This window comes from Cibotium barometz, chromosome 5 (genome assembly GCF_041138505.1).
Source record: "Cibotium barometz isolate CiBa-2024 chromosome 5, ASM4113850v1, whole genome shotgun sequence".
Lineage (NCBI taxonomy): Eukaryota > Viridiplantae > Streptophyta > Polypodiopsida > Cyatheales > Cibotiaceae > Cibotium > Cibotium barometz.
This window is the reverse complement of record NC_141050.1, coordinates 63,232,778-63,252,786: the sequence shown is the minus strand read 5'-3', so window position 1 is coordinate 63,252,786 and position 20,009 is coordinate 63,232,778. Positions and strand designations below refer to the sequence as shown.

Here is a 20,009-nt window from a genome sequence, read left to right as displayed (position 1 = left end):
TGATGTGGAGAAAGTCCTTAAGTTGCTGGAAAGCAATGAGCTCTACGTCAATGAAAAGAAGTCGGAATTTTATCTGTCCCAAGTGCATTACTTGGGATACATAATTAGTGCCGAAGGCATTCGACTTGATCCGGCTAAAGTGGCCGAGATTGTCAATTAGGAAATACCTCAAACAGCCTATGACATCCTTTGTGGATATATGCCAGGCATACTCCACCCACATAGACAAGTCTTCTGACCTCTCAGCAGATCTCACCAATCTGCTAAAGGGAGTGAAGACAAGAAGGCAACGGATTCGAATGACTCCACGAGCTTTGGAGACATTCAAGAACCTCAAGGTGGCTTTATCAGAAGCGCCTTGTTTAGCACTTGCCTCGTGGGACGAGCCATTTCAGGTGATCACCAATGCGAGTAACATCGCAATTGGAGGTGTGTTACAACAGAATGGTCATCCAGTAGCTTACATGTCTCGTAAGTTACTACCCGCAGAGAAAAATTACTCAGTGTACGATCGTGAACTCCTAGTAGTTATACAGGCCTTGAAACATTGGAAACATTTTTTGTACAGCCGTGGCTCTAAGGTTCGCACTGACCATAAAGCATTACGCTAGATTCAAACAATGCCAAGTGCACAGTGGAGTGACCGACAACACCGTTGGAGCCAAATATTCCAGCAATTCGGTGGTATGATTGAGTACCTTCCAGGAAAGGCCAATCCAGTGGCCGATGCTTTGAGCAAGAAGGGACAAGTGACTTCGATTCAGACCACTAGACTCGATCTTGTTGGTACAAGACTAGATGACATGAAGCACACATACGCGGATTGCGAGGAATTCGGTACATAGTGGGAACAGGCATTGGATGCCACAGGACCATGCCACTTTCTGGTTGGCTTTTCTACAAAGGCCGATTATGTGTCATGAAGTCATTCAGGGCAGCTCTTCTCCATCATGCCCATGATGCCAATACTGGTGGTCATAGGGGCATGAATTCGACTCTGGAGAAATTGGAACGGCAATATTATTGGCCAAAGATGAGGCGGGATGTGTTTACATATGTACAACACTGTGATATTTGTCAAAAGGTGAAAGCTCCTCGTGGAAAGAAGTTAGGGTTGTTACAGCCCTTGCCAATTCCTAAGGGCCCTTTCCAAGATATTTCACGAATCTACCTCCCAGTCCGAGTAAGCGTAATATGCAGTGCTTAACTATTGTTAATAGATTTAGCAAATTTGTTATGCTTATTCCTTGCAGGGCCAATGTGTCTGCCGAGAATGTTGCCCAGTTATTCATTCGGCATTGGTACCCGATTGGCGGGATTCCTAGGACCATAGTGTCAGACCGCGATGCCAAGTTTACCAGTCATTTTTGGAGGGCATTGTTTGATAACTTTGGTACTAAGTTGAATTTTTCCAGTGCATTCCACCCACAGACGGACGACCAAACAGAGACATACAACCAGTTGGCCTTTGATGTGCTGAAGTGTTATGTCCACGATCAGCAAGGTAAGTGGGAATCTTATTTGCCTTTAGTTCAAGCTGTTCTTCAGCTATTGGCAGGACTCCATATGAGGCAGCGTTTGGAAGACCTTTCCAGTCATTGTTGACCAGGACCTCGTCTAGGTTCTAACAGAGAGAGGGGGTACGTGTTGCACTACTTACCTAACTAGGGGGAGTCTAGAAGGGGTGCACATGCGGGGAGGAAGAGGACGTGGCAAGGCAAGTAAGTGTAAGGAGGCATGCCCAATAGGGGGCATGGTGGGGCGTCATCTGGGGTATTGGGTGGGGTTCGATCCCATGGTGGATGTATGCGTGCATATTTTGGCAAGAAATTAGCTCGAGTGTTTGGGGCGGCCCACCACGCATGCACTCGGGGCCATTATCTATCGCATCAGACCACCACCATGCTTTTTTAGTTAAATTGTTTGGGGTTGGCTCGCTATCACACATGTGTACCTAAAGCGAACAGAGTGACGGAGTCTTACCAAGACATTTTAGAGTCAGTAAAAGACAGGTTGGCTAAAGCGCAAGAGGCCTACACTCGACAAGCCAATAAAGACCGAAGGGATATGAAGTTTTCAGAAGGGGATTGGGTTTATCTTCGGATTATGAAACAAAGGTTGAAGCAGGTGGGCAAGCGATGCCCAAAGTTGTCTTTCAAGAGCTTCGGACCTTTTCCCATCGAGAAAGCTACCTCCGAGTTGGACTATGCATGATGTATTTCACGTCACTTGGTTAAAGCCATATGCAGGTCCAATCCCTTCAGAAAATAAAGACAAGGCGGATCTAGATATTGTTGATGAAGTAGAACGAAGTTTTAGGACCGAGGGACCCATGAAGTGGTATGGCTTGACAAAGTTTTTTTCGAAGACTATCCGGAGTTATTAACGGATTATTTGGAGGCTATGCAGCTTCCGTCAAGTTAAGCAGAAGGGGATGTCACGTGCATCCCATACTTGGATGCCACATAGACATATCTATACAGAAGCTGCAGGACCTCGGATGGTAAACTGGTCCCATGTGAGCCCAGTCTAGGACGAGTCAGCCAGGGATCCATCCCAGTCGTCCGAGGTCAGGTGTGCATTGTCCTGCACAGGAGTCCAAGGTTAAGTGTGCACTGTCCTGCACATGAAACAATGCCAGTCCGCGCTGTGAGTCTCCCTCTGGAATGATGTCAATGATTCTGTGTATCTGGTATGGTACTGGATGCCAGATCATTGTGTAGATAGTTAGGGTTTTCTCTTAGAAAAAGGGGTCAGCCCATAGGGCTACCCCAAGTCTTTGTGTGGGCATGGGGATAGTGTGAAACCACCCCCATGAGGGCCAAGAAGGCCCTGGCTGAACCCACCAGCCATGGAGGGGCTGTAGGACAGCTCTAGGGGCATGCCAGGGGCAGCCGACTACACATCAAGTATTCTGATGGCTGTAGGGCAAGTATGGGACAGCCCATACAGGCTGCCCAGCCCCCAAATTGCGTGTGAAACAATGCCCAGCCCTTTGTTTTCAGGTGCCTAGTGTCTAGCCCTCAAGGGAAGAAAAGCGCAGATTTTACTTGAATTAATTCAGCATTTAATGCTGAATATCCAGTCGTGGGACAAAATATAGCTGGCCGCCTAGATATAATGCTGGCCGACTGCTTATTAGAAGTAGTATAAATAGGAGAGCCATAAACCATTTGTGTTATCTCATATTTCACCAAGTGCTCAAGCAAACTAGGGCCTATATAACCAAGGAGTTGCTAACGCGAAGGGGTGAAGGACTGCAGGTCAAGGGCTGGGATTTCTCAGCAAGAAAGTTCAAGATTTCTGTATTTTCTTTTCAGATTTACATCATTCTAATAAAGCAAATACACCATTCGTGGTGGGGGCCCTACAGAGGGTATTTGGGACCCAGTACTTGTCAGAATATGCAGCGGAGATGATGACCAAATCTGGGAACACAAGAGCAAAAACAAAAACGCAGGCAGAAAAACAGCACAAGAGAGAGAGAGATGTAGGCGTGTAACTCTGCTCTATATACACAAGAAGATCCCGAGATATGATACAAATGAGGTATGGGGGCTGAGGACCTATATATACCCCCCTAGAGGGCAGTCGGCCAGCATAAGGAAAAGCCCACGACTGATAAAAAGGTCCACGACTGCATAAGTGCAGTCGGCCAGCAATCTGGTGCCCAAAACTGATCAAAACCAGTCGGCCAGCAGCAAGAGTGCCCACGACTGATAAACATCCAGTCGGCCAACACTGTACTGCTCTTGGCACCCTCTGGCAGCCCTCCCAAGCCTCAGAAAAATGGGAAAAAATAGGGGAAAATACGGAGAGTGGGGAAAAATGGGAAAACACCTCATAAGGGCGGGCACACCCACAACAAAGGCCCTGGTGTATAAAACTAGACAGGAGATGACTTCTAACACCCCCCTCTCAGCTCCTGGCTGTGTGACCAACCACTGGGAGCTGGGGTGCCGCCTGAGCAAGTCCTGAGAGAGCGACTTCGTGAAGAGGTCCACCGTACTGTCCTCCGTCGAACAGAACTCCAGCAAGATGTCATCAGCAACGATCTGTTCACGAACAAAGTGCCTCTCGATGACCATGGGTTCCTCCTGTGGAAGCCCAAACCTGCCATGCAACCTCCTCCTGCTCCATAAAACTGCTCCTGGGCCATAAGTAGATCTCCTCGTGTCCGGATCTCCTCCCCAAACCGAGTCACTCCAACCGTGGAGTCGGACTCCATCCAACAATCCCCCTCCTGTGTACAAGAGTCCATGATCCTTCGCATGCTGCAGAAACCACACGAAACGCAATCCTGCCTCACAAAGAGACATCTGCAACCATGAGCTCAACCGCCTCATCAGGAAGCTCCCGTCCAATCTGGTGTCCATCAACCAAATCAATAAACCATACAGCTTCTGAGTCACAGAGACATCACATTGCTCACAAGGATCAACACCTGTTACGGTGCACAAGCAAGTCCTGGAAACCTGATGAAACCTGTCAACCACCCCCTCTGAATCCGGAACCACAAAGCCTGGAGAACCCACCTCCTTCTGCAAGTAAGCACCTGCCACCTGTCAGGCTTTCCGAAAGGTCCCTGTGGAAAGAACATCCTTAACTACTGGAAGTTCTATGTCCCGAACACGACGAGACATCAAAGCATAAGTGACCTGTTCAGCTTCCTCTGACTCACGAACACAAGAACTACCAACATCAGTACTGGAAAGTTCCTGCCAACTGCTGCCATCTACTGGTACGCTATCCACCATCTGGTCCCGGAAAGCCTGTACCTGCAGCGTATCCACACTTGAGTAGCTATTACCAGACTGCCACTCATCACAATCCTAAGGACCTGGGAGAGAGAGTGCTGAAAGCCTGTAAACTCCATTCTCCACTCCACCTTCCCAAACCACTTGGCCTGTTGCTTTGTCCCGGAGAGCAACAAAATGCTCATCAAACTCCACCCGTACGCCAGTCTTGCAAACCTGACGCACTGACAACAAATGAAAACCAAGTGCCGGAACATACAACACCTGGGAGGAACGCTTCCCCCCTTTGCCATCGGGAACTATCTCCATCCTGCCCTCACTGTGAACTGGGATAGTGGACGTATCCCCAGTAAGAATATGACCAGAAAGTCTGCAGAGATCCTGTAAACCGGAACGGGAAGGAGTCATGTGCCTGGAAGCACCACTATCGAGAATCCACTCCCGAGTATCCGTTGCGGAGAGTCCTCCAATCTCCTCCATGCCTGAAGAAAATGAAGCATCAGTGTCCATCACCTCCAGGTGCACAAAAGCCGGAGTCTTCATGATTGCTTGCTGAGGAGTCTTCACCCTTCTCGGTCTTCCGCTTGGGACACTACCTCCAGTAGTGGCCTTTCTCGCCACAATCATTACAGGTCCTCTCTGCCTTCAGTTTCTCGCGGTCAACGTCGGACTTCTTCTCAGAAGACTTCTCCGATAAAGCCTTCCCTTTGCTCGAGTTACGGCCTTTCGACCGTTGGCCAGTAAAGGCCTCCGAACCTCCACCCTGAGGAGGGTTCGTGAATCGTTCCTCCTGGTCCAGGACCATGGGCACAAGCTCCTCCCACGTGATGGTGCTGAGCCTGCCACTGGTAATCAACGACGAGTAAAATGCTGAGTACGAAGAGGGCAAATGTGACAGCAACGCGATGGCCATGTCCTCTGACGATATCTCCTTCCCAACCTGAAGAACCTCCTGCTGAAGAGCCTGCAGCTTGTTAATATGCTCCCGCATAATCGACGACCTTGCAGGGCTCATAACCCGCATCTGTACTTCCAAGGAAATCCTCTTCATGGGCGATACCCTGTTGTAAAGTGAGGCCAAATGCTGTCATATACCTCTAGCCAGCATCATATGCTTTACATGATTGATTACATGTGGTGTGCAGTTGAGGAAAATAAACGAACGGACCCTGGCGTTGACACGATCCCACATCTGTGTCTGGGCCTCCCGGTCCTTTCGGGTTGACGGTAACTCCCCTTCCTCTACTTTCGGCCGTGGAACACCAACAACGACGAACTCTGCGAGGTCGTAAGACTCCAGAACAGATTCCATCATCACCTTCCATATGTCGTAGTTGCTCCCGTCCAACTGACGGTTCACCGGGAACGTGGGGAGTGTCGGGATCTTCACATGTCTCTCGGCCATCTCTAACAGATCTGCCATAGCGGGGATGTACTCTGAAAAGGGTGGGTGGGTGGGAACAAAGAAGAACTGATACCTGCAAGTGGCTGTCCAGCAAATCAGCCCGCCTTCCTCTTGCTTCTCCTCTTCCCGAACAGTCCAAAACAGTCCACCAATCAGCCACAAAACAGCCCCCTCTTGCTCACACAAATCCCAAGACCTATCTAGAGCCTAGGGCTCTGATACCATGTCAGAATATGCAGCGGAGATGATGACCAAATCTGGGAACACGAGCAAAAACAAAAACGCAGGCAGAAAAACAGCACAAGAGAGAGAGAGATGTAGGCATGTAACTCTGCTCTATATACACAAGAAGATCCCGAGATATGATACAAATGAGGTATGGGGGCTGAGGACCTATATATACCCCCCTAGAGGGCAGTCGGCCAGCATAAGGAAAAGCCCACGACTGATAAAAAGGTCCACGACTGCATAAGTGCAGTCGGCCAGCAATCTGGTGCCCAAAACTGATCAAAACAAGTCGGCCAGCAGCAAGAGTGCCCACGACTGATAAACATCCAGTCGGCCAGCACTGTACTACTCTTGGCACCCTCTGGCAGCCCTCCCAAGCCTCAGAAAAATGGAAAAAAATAGGGGAAAAATACGGAGAGTGGGGAAAAATGGGAAAACACCTCATAAGGGCGGGCACACCCACAACAAAGGCCCTGGTGTATAAAACTAGACAGGAGATGACTTCTAACAGTACTGTGTCCTCTCCTCTCTCCCTCTCTCTCTCTATTTTCTGCACATCTTCATTCAGTTTGTGTGTTAATTTCGTCGCAAAAAGTGTGCTGATTTCTGAGCATTGAAGTTACCGATCTTCTCCGAAGCTTCCGCATGTTACAACTTTTTTTGTATTAGCTCAAGATTCAAACTTTTTGTGATCACTTTGAGTGCCATTATTGATGACGAAATCCAGATCTTGATTCTTGATGTTGCCAATTTATTTATGCCAGTTGGTCAATGACTTAGTTGGGTGCCCACTGTAACTGGGTCACCCAGATTCTTTAGTTTTAGCTTGTAAACATGTTTCAATGTGTAAATGATGCATGTTTAATATTGTTTTGCAAGAAAGGCAACATATTTTTAACATATTATAGACTTGTATATAAATGTTGAGGCCTATACCGCCCCTTTTGTATGAAACGTTTTATCATCAGTACTCTCTAGGACAACATCGTTTTATCATTAGTACTCTCTGGGACAACAGCCCACTCTCTGCTACATCAATGGCAGCCCACTCTTTGCTTATCTTCACCATCGACACCACACGGGACGGCAACCCTCTCTGCTCTTCACCACCCCTCAAGTACGCAGCACACCTGTCACCAAAGCCTGCACCCTTCAGGTATGCAGCACCCTTCAGGTCTTGCACCTCCAGTGTCACCAGAGCTTGCACCGCTACACCAATCGCGACGGCAGCCCTCTCTGCTCTTCATCTACCACCTCACGTACCGCAACACCCTTGTCACCAGAGCCTACATCACCTCATCTTCGACTGCCACTACCACCTCGGAGTGCCTCTACATCCACCAACGCGAGCCTTCGACACCGACCACCTCTCGGAGTGCTTTGCCTCACATCAACGCGAGCCTTCATCACTGACTGTGCTTCAGCTCCAACATCATCTCTGCTTCTGCACTGGTCTTTCTACTCAAAGTCACCTCACATCAGAGGGTTCTTATACATATGTTCACTCACCATTATATATGGACTCATTCACCTATTTCATGCTGTGTTTTGCTCTCATCTCTCGTACATTTGGTCCTTTCGTCCTTTTGCCCTCACATGCATGAGCTGGTTATATATAATGAGATGTCCAAATGGCCATAGTCTGACGGCATTACATGTTTCCCACATCCCGACGTCCGTAGTAGAGTGGATTTCTTCATGGAGTATCCTACTCTCATACCGCATCCTACACAAAACCACCCCACCCCCCCCAATACGAGCCGACCACATATACCGCTCCTTCATGATTTCATGCCCCACCTTAGGCCCCTGCCACCAGCTTCACCCGCATCCATTTCCATCATAATCTTGACCACATCTATGAGGACCATCTTTCCTGCCACACATAAGCCCTTGACTTATCCCTCCCTATCTCCACCATCACATCCCATTTCTTCTCCATCATCCATGACTCCTCCTACACCAACAAGTTTGCCATTGGGTTCCCAGCCCCAAAATGGATGGTATGATGAAGAGTGCAAGCTCCACCTCTTACATGAGAGAGAACACAGGCAAATTTCAGCACGTGAGATGCAACACATCTTCTGTAGACTCGCTCATCGAAAGAAGCATGCATTTCTCGCCAGACAAGAGCAAGAGTTACACCAGCTCTTTTTGAGCAAGGACAACTCACGAGCTGGGGCATTCTCGAGGGCAAAAGAACCCCCACACCTATCACAGAACTTAGCCTCTAGGAAGCCTATGCGCGATAGCCGTATGATGTGTTGGACCACAAATGTCACACATTCCTCGGCCCACATCATCTTGCCTCTTTCTCTTTGATGCTCTCAATGTTACTAGGGCTCTTAAAAAGTTGCATAGTGGGAGGGTAAAAGTTCATGAGGATCTACACACGAAACACTTTGCCCACGGGCACCATGTACTGGCTCCCATTCTTGTAAGTCTTTCACAAAGCACTTTGTGAAGGCTTCCCCCCCCCCCCACCCACAATGCAGGAGACACCATGGTTCACTGGACCTATTTTTACTATGAGGCCGGCTGCCAGGCCCACTTGATGAGAGAATATGCTCAAACTCCATTCCAAGAACCAAGTACCAAGAGTTGGCTTTTTGATCCTTTAGTGAGACCTGCAACATAGAGATGCTTGGGTATGTTCCGCCATGATAGAGAGGCTTTCCGAACAGCCATAAGAGGTAACTAGTCACGACGACGCCGTTGGAAACAGGTAGATCTTGGACGATGCACCAGATCTCATCACGGAACTGCCTTTGTGTCATGTGCAAGACATGTCCATGCTCATTCCAAGAGCTGATCTCTGATAGGCAGCATATCAGACTGATTAGGGTTTAGATCAGCACCCAAGAATCCAAGGCGTCAACAAGAGTTCTGTCGGCTGCGGTTCAAGACCACACGTGTGGGGACAGCAGCATTTAATGATGTTATTGCAGGTCGGTAGCTGGCCGACAGTAGTGGAACTGCCCGACTAGTTGATGGGCTGGCCGACTAGTGTTTTTGGGGCTATATAAGCAACCATGGATGCGAATGTGGATGTAGATGTATGAATATGAATGTGGATGTGTGGATGTGGATGTGGATGTGGACCAAGTATCTGCTAGTAGGCCCAGCCCCCATTACCCAATCTTTCCAACCATTCTCCCCAACATTCAGCCCTTTCTTAGTAGCAGATTTAGAGTCCAACTGCAGCAGAAAAACCACCAATGTGCAGAATACTCCTGGATTTTCAGCATTGAAGCCACTTACAATGAGCACTGCGCTGACTAAGATGGGTGGTCAGGTTAAGATCCAATGTCTTTGCACATACTTTCTCTCCCTTCAAGATCACATCGTATTAATGGACAAAGGTTGTGGACTTGGGTCAGGGAGTGTGTAAAACAGCCATTGTTGTGAACATGCAACCTTAGCTTTTGGAATGTACAAGCATGATCAGAAAGATTCTAGAGAGCTGCCGATGTACACAGGCTGCCAACACATTCTCATTGCTCAAAATGCTTGAATGTCTGCTGCTCGGACAATTCCCTGTACAATCGGTTCTAACTCCTTTCACTCCCTAGGCCCATGACAAAAGACAAGGCTCATGGGTCAGCTTCTCTAAATCTTCAAAACTTCCAAGATACACACCACGATGTTCCAGAGGACATGTCTGCATTCTATCAAAACTTAGCATCCACGGTAGTGATGTTGATGAACCCACCTTGAGCATCAGCTCTTGCACAGGCTAGAGTTCTTTCCTGATAAAGATGACATGCAAAAATCATGGAAGTTACGCCTATTAGTTCGCATTTCTGACCTACTGAAACCAAACTTCAAACGTGATATGAAAACAACAATGAAGCATTTCTGACTACGTTCGGAATCCTCTTGAGCCCAGGATGAGGACTTCAAATGCAAACACAAAGCGAGTGTGCTAACAATCAGAGCCAGAACCATGCAAGAGTTTACCTTCCATGTAAACCGTCAATGTTCTGCACTACGCGAAGAAATTGAGCAGATCCGGCAACTTGTCTCTGTCCTAACAAAGACCTGACACAATGAGCTGGCTTAAGCCCTAGATTGCCTGTGTTATTCTCTCAGAAAAGTTAAGTATTTGGGCTGAGCGACTGTAGATGTGGGCTGGCTATGTTGAGGCTCAGCTACAGAAGGAGAAAAGACGACAGGAACAGGGTAGGGTATTGATGGGTAGAAGAGCTTGAGTTTCAAATGCAACCAGAGCTTTCGAGTCAGTAGTGAAGATGAAGTCTACTAAACCAGCTTATCTTACTAATCACACTGCTAAACTGGCTTTGATGAACTCACAAGTAACTAACGGGCGACAGGAAGACATAGACACTCAGCTTCGCTGACGAGATAATAGGGAGCCAGCTTACAGGCCCGACCGGTCGGAGCCTGGCCCACCGGCAGTGGGTCGGTCCGACCCGGCACGTTCGGGTTGCAACTTACTTCAAAATCTGTAAAACTCCTCCTTTCAAAATTAAAAGTTCAAAGGAGCAAGATTTTGGATATTTTCTACTTTCCTTACGTGCTCAAACGTGGCTCTCCCTACGGCACCTTTTCGATAAACAATTGCTCGGCGACAATACCCTTTACAGACCGCGGTCATGTCCATGGAAAAGACGTCTTGCCCACGAAAAAGGCGTCTTGCTATAGCCCGGAACTAGAATGGTGGTTGTTGGGCTCCAGTCAACAAACACATCAACGTTGAGGGTGCATGGGCATGGTCACAGTCTGTAAAGAAATGTCAGACGAGCGGGTGATTGTGGCGATATGATTGGTTGGGCAAAACTTTTTCGTGGGCTTCCACCCAAGTGTGTAGTTGTAAGAAGACAGCAAGAGAAGAGTTTGCCCTACTTGCAAACATATATAGTGGACTTGCAATATTCTCATTTTCACATAAATTTTGAAAGTTTTGCAAAATTTTAAGCATTTTAATTGACCTCTAGCTCAAAAATTTACAGAAACCTGCAAATTTTCGAAGTTATAAGTTTCATGTTTTGTTGAAAAGAAAAAAAAAAGTTAACTCTAGGACTCTACCACCTAACAATAGCCTTGAGCCTAGTTTCGATGGTCTTTTTTGTGCAAAAGCAGCTACCCTTCTCTTGAAATTGTTCCAAGAAGGTGCATCCTCTTTTGTGTGAATTGCAAAACACTACAGCTTATTCTGTGTGAGCTCCAAGGTGCTGCAACACTAGCGCTAAAAGGCTGCCTCTCATAAATTGTGAAGCCAATCAAAGCACTTGTGCTGGATAGTTCAAGCACCACTCTAAGGGGCTTACAAGAACAATGCCACTTTTGCAAGTTTGGTGTCCAAGAATACCATGCCAAAAGCAAAAGAGTGCAGGGTATAGAAAGGCAAGGTTGCTCCCCAAGAAGTAGCCTCTAGTCATGTCTTACCACATGTGATACCTTTTACTCCAAGTCCTCTTGAATAAATGACACTCCTCATTTTTGAGCCATGCATCGAAGAAAGCCATGCAAAACAATGAACAATTCCTCTTTGGCCTTAATGAATGAAGCTAAGTGCATTAGCATCCATCGCCTAATTGTCCACGATATTAATTGGAGTGCTTTTGGTAACATTGCTCGAACGTACTAAGGTACTACTCTCTAGCTAGCTCATATTATTAAAGGGGCTATCTTCAAAGAGTACTACACTCTAGCTAGCTCATGTTATTAAAAGGGCTATCTTCGAGGAGATAGCCAAAAGAGACTCCATCACTTGATTCTAACCCAAGTCCCAAAATTTTTTGACAAAGCAGAATGGCTATTGGGCTAAGTCAAGGTAATTTTGAAAATAGGAATATCAAGACGAATCATTGTCATGATTGTCCAAAACTTGTCATTATGCGAAAGGTAGAGGGACCTAATATGTATTATGGAGAGTGAAAAAAATCTTTGATTCATTTTATCATTTTCATCAAATATATGTGCATTTTTGTTGTTTATGCAAACACTTTGGTTATTTTAAATTTTTTATGAGGTTAAAAAGCCATAGGTCCCATTTTTATGAGGTTAAAAAGCCATAGGTCCCATTTTTGGCATTTCAACTCCCAAATCATGTGCATCAAAATCAATGTTGATTGCACTTTCTAGCCAATAAGAAGATGCCAGCTATTTCATTATGAATACTTTAGAGCTTCATTGTCCTTTAATGGAGATGGGGGGGCATTTTCAATAATTGGCCCATGTACTTAATGATTTACAATTTTACATTCATGATGGAACCACTATTGACCAAAAAGGTGTTTTTACAACAAATATAGATACCCTCTACATCTATGATTTCAAGTTTTTGATGTAAATCAAAAATTAAAAAATTATTTCCACATAATAAAAGTTAAAAATCCATCAATTGAAAAATCGATCCTTCAAAAAACATTTGAGCATGCAAAATTTAAACGTTTGAGAGGAAGAGAAAAGAAACTTGTAATACTCATCTCACACATTGATAAATCCTCGCTTATAACCACGTCGTTTTATTTTTATACTTGGCATGTGGATACTAGGTGAGTGGCCAACAACCACACTCACCTAGTGGTTATTGGCCTTATACTTATTATGTGACTCAAGCGAAGGTGCCGGGTTCAAAGCTCATTCATTGTAGCAATCATTACTGTCACTTGTAAGGGTGATGAGGCCATAGAAGGGGCGGGAATGAAAATGTCTATGAGTATAAAAATTAGAAATTAATATCTAAAATATATATAGTTTTGTATGTAAATTTTACCTTCTACGAATCTAATAAGTGTGGGCACATGCACACATTGCAACATAAGAATTGGTCTCCACACTTTGTGATTTCAATAATATCATAGCTTGCACTTTTGTAATCGAGAGAAAACAACTTAATCACATAATCTGATTTTTGCCTTCTTGTTTGCGTAATCCACTACCATTCAAAAGCTTTTATGACTTCAAGGTATCTTTACAAGGTTTCTATCAATTCACTCACCTTTCCAATGCAAAAATTATATTCTGCTCACACACATGATGTAGCATGTTTTTGTATTATTGTGTTTCATGATTGTTTCCATCATGTGAAAATCTTATAAACCATAATCGCATTCATCCAAATTAACAAATGCCATATTAAAGTTATGAGTGACCATGTTTAGTCATGGGGCAATGAGGATTCCTAGTCATGAAGCTCCATGTTTAAAAACAATCTTCCTAATTCACCTACAACCACCTTTCTTATATACAATTTCCAACATGAAAAAAGTATGCTAGTGCTAGTCAACAATATTTCAAAATGAAAATATTTTTCCCTCATTTAAAGGGAGTTGCACTGGTCGAATGTAAGAATGGTTAAAAAGTCCTCTCTTTTGAAAAACATGACCATGTAATTTGGACGCACGCTACATAAAAAGTTTTTGGCATGATCTTTACATTATTTTGTAAAAAAAAAGTTTTTGGCATGATCTTTACATTATTTTGTAAAGAAAAATAATATTTTAAGTTAAAAGACAAGTTGTTACATAAAAGTTATCTTTAAGACACATGGCTTCAAGACCACAATGTCACTAGTCTTGACTTGGAGAAAAGTTTCTTTACCAAATCGAAGGACAAAAACAAAGGGAGAACTTTTAAATGCACCTTCTGTAAGAAGCTAGGATCATAGTGAGGACAGATGCTTCAAGCATCTGGCTAAAGAGCAAGAAAAGAACCATGCCAACTTAGTTGCTGAGGTGGAAGAGGAAGATAAAGAAATTGAAGACACCCCGAGCAAGTCGGAAACCTCTACTATAGCATCAAAAAAATCTTTCACTACTTTTTCTAATCTTTCTCTCCTATAGGAAGATTATGACTAGGCTTTTTAAGCTTGCCTCCATGTTTATGTGTCTATATGTGAGTCAAGGTTTCTGTACCCAAGATGTCCTCCAAAATCTCATAAATAAACTTGTGACTGAAGGCCCCACTCCCACATTAATCGTTGTTTTTAGTAAGGGTGGTGTGTTTTTAGTTGAACTGATAGAGAATGCAGGGGAGAGGGAAAGCTTGAGTTCCTTGCAAATAAACACACACACACACACACACACAAGAGATAGAGAATGTGGGGGAGAGAGAGAGCTTGAGTTCCTTGCAAGCAAACACACACACACACAAGAGAGGAAAAGACATAAGAGAGAGATGGATGGTTGAATTTTCTTCTATCTTCTTCTCTTCTCTACAACGATATATCTAAAAAGATACGAGTACATACTATAAGGAAAAGTACTCTCCTACAATAACATACAAATCTCGATCCATAGTGTGAGCTCAACTATATGAGCTGGTGCTATAACTATGTTGTAAGTCTAATACACACAGCCTATCATCCACTGGGCGACATATCAACCATAATCTCACCAACCATGCCAGTGGCATAAGTGCAGAAGCTATCACACCGAAGCGGGGCATCAAGGTCCGTAGAACTAGTTGAGCTCTATATCTCAACATTCCCCCTCGAGCTTAACTCCACACAATGTACTCCAAGTAAGCTCCTAAACCTATGGAGCTTCTCTGTGTTGAGATATCGAGCTCGTCTAGTGAGGCAGTGGACACTGATGACCCGCCTGGGAGATAGGCCCCACACTTACACCACTGGCATGGTTGGTGAGATCTTGGGTGATATGCGGCCAGTGGGATGACAGGCTATGTGACAGCCATTCGAGACTGGCATAGTTATAGCGCCAGCTCATTTTAGTCGGGTTTACACTATAGAGAACCTGTGTATGTATTTGGTTGAGTACCTTTCATATTATGAGTACTCTTATTGTGTATATGGTGTGTTGAGTGTTGTGTGAAGAAGAAGAAGATTTTCAGCCTCTCACCTTGTGTGTTCTCTATTAGGGTTTTGTGAGTGTGTGTGTGTGCTTGCAAGAGCTCAAGCTCTCTTCCCCCTTGCATCTTTTCATGGTATCAGAGCCTGGTTCATGCTAAGGGCTGAGCTGCAAGCAAGAGAACCACAGGAAGCGGTACGAGGGTAAGAGCTTCAACTACTCTTCCCTATTTGTCTTGGTGACTACACCCTTGTCGGGTGTAGTCACCCTTGTCTTGGTTCATGCTAAGGGCTGAGCAAGAGAACCACATGAAGCGGTACGAGGGTAAGAGCTTCAACTACTCTTCCCTATTTGTCTTGGTGACTACACCCTTGTCGGGTGCTCTACGGGAAGCACCGGCAACGATCTCTGATTGAGGAGCTTTCTTCGCAGGAGTAAAGCTATAGGGCAACAATGCTGTCCTATCGGTGTCCTATCGGACAACATTTTCCGGGCCGAAAACGCGTTTTGGATGCGTCTGGACCTCCGTTTTTCAGAAAGCAGGCGATTTTGAGCACTGCGAGTAAGTTATCGATTCTCTGCAGAACTTTGTTTTAAGAACTGCAGGAAGACAGATTGACTGTGCAGACACTGTGGGTGCTGCAAAGAGGTCTACAGTTGCCATTGGGTGTATGTATGCACATTGAGGTCACTGGTTGTAACATTTGAGAGTACTACAATACCGCTGCAGGAAATACAGCAGTTTGTGCAGGACAAACCAAAGTGCTGTTTCTGGTAAAATTGTGTGTTTGGCAAGATGTCAAATGATGGGATAACCCAGATTGTGGCTGAGAAGCTAGATAAGAATAACTTCCATGCTTGGAGGTTCAGGTTGACGAATTTCTTGATGGTGGGAAAGGGCTGTTGGGACTACATAGAAGGTGAGCATGAAGAGGCACCGGAGATAACGGACATAAATCCTACTGCTCCAGATGTGAAAGAGTTTAAAGACTGGAACCAAGGAGCCAGGAAAGTCATGTATTGGCTCTCCTTTATTAGTATGTAGGACACCATGATTGGGCACATTTAGGATGCCGAATCTCCCAAGGAGGCGTGGGACACCTTGGTAAAGCTTTATGAAACAAATACCAAGGCACGTAAGATACAGTTGAAGAATGAACTTCATACTGTGGAGAAAAAGAGCATGTCTGTGAATGACTATGCGTTGAAGATAAAGGGTATTGTGGAATCCCTTGCATCTATTGGTGCGTCAATAGATGATGATGATAAGGTGGAGGTCTGTCTACGTGGTCTCGGGCCACAATACAAGGCGTTCAAGACGTCTATTCAGACTCGGGAAAACATTCCCAACTTTACAAATTTGGTGTCTATGCTGATTATCGAAGAGAAGAGCTTGGGTGAAGACCAACAGTCTTCACAAAGCAAAAGCAGTTCAAAGCAACACGCCTTCTACACGAGTTCAGGAAGAGGACGAGGTAGAGGAGGCCGTGGGCGCGGTTAAGGAGGTGGCCGAACAGGTAATCATAATTATGGACAGCAGCAGCAACAACAACAGTCCTAGAATACACAACAACAACAACAACAACAACATGCAGGTGGAAGAGGCAAATTCAGAGGCAGGGGGAGTCAAAGAGGCCGTGGAAATTGGCAAAGGCAGTATAATGATGCACGTGAATGCTATTATTGTGTAAGCCTGGACATGTGTAGGCAGAATGTTATAAGAAGCAGGCTGACATGCAAAATGGGAAAGTGCAGCAAAACAACTATGCATCCTCAAGCAGAAATAATGAGGATAATGAAAGGTTGTTTGTTATGCAGCATGTCGTGAATGCCATGTCTGAAAATGTTGATGCAGCACAAAAAGATAATGTATGGTATGGATTCAGGTGCTTCGAACCACATGACAAGTCATGGGGAGTGGTTCAACGAGATGAAAAACTCGGAAAGACCAGGTTTTGTGGAAACAGGGGATGACACTGCTCATCCAATTGCCCATGTTGGAGATGTGCCATTGTCTATGTAGGATGGCAAAGTGAAGTATCTTGCAGATGTACTTCATGTACCGAACATAACAAAGAATCTAGTTTCAGTTGGCCAGATGATTGAGCAGGGTTTGCAGGCTCGGTTTAACCCTGATGGTTGTTATGTTGAAGACTTTAAAGACAAGTGCAGGTTGGTTGCAAAAGGCAACAGAGTGGGCAGAATGTTTACATTGAATGTAGACATGCCTGAAATGAGTGCTGCGATGTTTGCAAACGGTTCAGGAATTGTTGCAGACACAAACATTTGGCATAAAAGAATTGGACATGTGAATGTGCAGAGATTGAAGTCTATGCAAACTAAAGGAATTGTGACAGGGCTGCCAAAATTTAAAGTGGAAGGTATGCAGAAAATATGTGAAGCATGCCAATTTGGGAAGCAAACAAAGCATGTGTTTCCATGTAACAGATATGTGAGCAGAAATGCACTAGATATTGTGCATTCAGATGTATGGGGTCCTACGAAGACCATATCTATGGGAGGCTGCAGGTATTATGTGACTTTCATTGATGACCACACAAGGAAAGTGTGGGTATATTTCATGAAGGAGAAGAGTGAGGTGTTCACTCACTTTCAGAATTTCACAGTTTTGGTTGAAAAACAAACATGGAAATATGTAAAGTGCCTAAGGTCAGATGGAGGGGGAGAGTATTTCTCCAATGAGTTCTCTGAATTTTTGAAGAAGAATGGTATTCGGAGACAGTTTACATGCAGATACACTCCGCAGCAAAATGGAGTTGCTGAGTGGAAAAAACAGGCACATTGCTGAGATTGCGCGAGCATTGATGGAAGAGAAGAATATGCTGCATAGCTATTGGGGCTGAGGCTTTTTCTACAGCAGTATACATCATGAACAGGACTCCAACTACAGCCATACATCATGAACAGGACTCCAACTACAGCCATACATGATGTAACTCCAGAGGAGAGGTTTACTGGCAGAAAACCTGATTTGTCTCATCTGAAAGTCTTTGGATGCATTGCATATGTGCATGTGCCAGATGAGCTGAGAAATAAGCTGGATCCAAAAGCTGAAAAATGTGTGTTTATTGGATACTCCCTTAAGCAAAAGGGATACAGGTGTTATAACCCTGCTACACGTGAGTTGAGGGTAAGCAGGGATGTTGTCTTTGATGAGATGAGCAGCTGGTATGCTGCTGTAAAAGAAGCTGTTGGGGCTGATGTGAGTGGAAGTGTGGTTGCACAGAATGCAGGTCAGCAATCACAGTCTTTGAGTGGACCAGGAGAGTCCTCATCTAGTGGGTCTGTTGATAGACCATGGAGTGGCAGGCTGCGTCATAATACCAGTCCTGCAAATGTGATTAGTACATCACGTAAAGGAAAAGAGAAAGTGGTTGAGCCCCTTGGTATGCCTGACATTTCTGCAGGGCATTCTCATGTGTTGATGGAGAGTCTAGTGGCTCAGATATGAGCCTTGATGAGGAGCTTGGGATCCCAGCTGTGAGAACACCTGGTGTAAAGAAGGCTATGGAAGCCATGAATGAAAAGCTGCGAAGATCTGGGAGAGTGAAAAATCCTGTGCAGAGATTTACCTATGATGGTTATGTGGCACATCACTATGCATATATGGCAAAGGTTGTGCAGGTTGTTGAGCCCACATGCATTGATGAGGCTGTTGGAAATGTGTGTTGGGAGAAAGCTATGGATGAGGAGATGGATGCACTATATGGAAATGAGACTTGGGATTTAGTGCAATTGCCTGAAGGCAAGAAAGCCATTGGATGCAAGTGGGTGTACAAAGTAAAACATAACAGTGATGGAAGCATAAACAGGTACAAGGCTAGATTGGTAGCCAAAGGATATGCGCAGACATATGGCATTGATTATGAGGAAACTTTCAGCCCAGTTTTGCCAAGATGGCAACAGTGAGAATTGTGATAGCAGTGGCTGCGTCAAAGCAATGGTCTTTACATCAGATGGATGTAAAGAATGCATTCTTGCATGGGGATTTGCAAGAAGAGGTGTATATGTTGCAGCCACTGGTTATGAGGATGTGGGTCACCCCGAGCATGTTTGCAGGTTGAAGAAAGCCTTGTATGGCTTAAAACAAGCACCAAGAGCATGGTCTGACAAGATTTCTGAATATCTTGTCACTATTGGCTTTCATGTAGCCAATGCAGATTTCTCGCTGTATGTGAGACATGGTGATAGAGGGGTTGTGTTTGTTGTCATCTATGTAGATGACTTGATCATTACGGGGGACCATGATGCAGAGATCTTTGATGTAAAGATCTTGCTTAGACAGAAGTTTGAGATGAAGGATCTGGGGGAGCTCAGATATTTCTTAGGCATTGAGGTGATTAGGTCACCACATGGTATTGGATTACTACAGAGACAGTATGGCTTGGACATGTTGTCCAAGTATGGTATGACAGGCTGTAAGCCTATTTCCGTGCCATTGGATCAGAATGGCAAGTTGAGTGCAGATTCAGGAGAGATCTTGGAGGATCCTACTATGTATAGGAGCATAGTAGGAAGTTTGATCTACATGACGATCACCAGACCAGATTTGAGCTATGCTGTTGGGTTGGTGAGTCAGTTTATGCAGGTTCCACGGAAACCGCATTTGGATGCAGTGAGACGCATACTGAGGTATGTGAGGTCTACTTTGCATTGTGGACTATTCTATGAGACTGGGACAGAGATATGTGTACATGGGTACACAGATGCTGATTGGGCTGGTAGTATCTCAGATAGAAGATCTACCAGTGGATTCATGTTTTCTTTGGGGAGTGCTGCTGTGACTTGGAGCAGCAAGAAGCAGCCTACGGTTGCTCTATC

The 20,009-nt window shown here is 45.0% G+C and overlaps 1 protein-coding gene across 4 annotated transcripts in view; it reads right to left on the bottom strand.

Moving 5' to 3' along the window:
* Nucleotides 1–10,730, bottom strand: part of LOC147638747 (auxin response factor 12-like) — a 93,758-nt gene extending 83,028 nt beyond the window's left edge. For 2 of the 4 annotated variants that reach the window (XM_086798713.1, XM_086798714.1), the window contains exon 1: nt 10,351–10,726. In XM_086798713.1, the coding sequence (XP_086654839.1) occupies nt 10,351–10,357 (7 nt within the window). In that variant the 5' untranslated portion in view covers nt 10,358–10,726. Of the gene's footprint in view, nt 1–10,102; nt 10,140–10,350 lie in introns of all 4 variants that reach the window. The other 2 variants (XM_086798718.1, XM_086798715.1) reach the window with 2 other exon arrangements.
* Between the last annotated feature and the right edge of the window lie 9,279 nt (nt 10,731–20,009).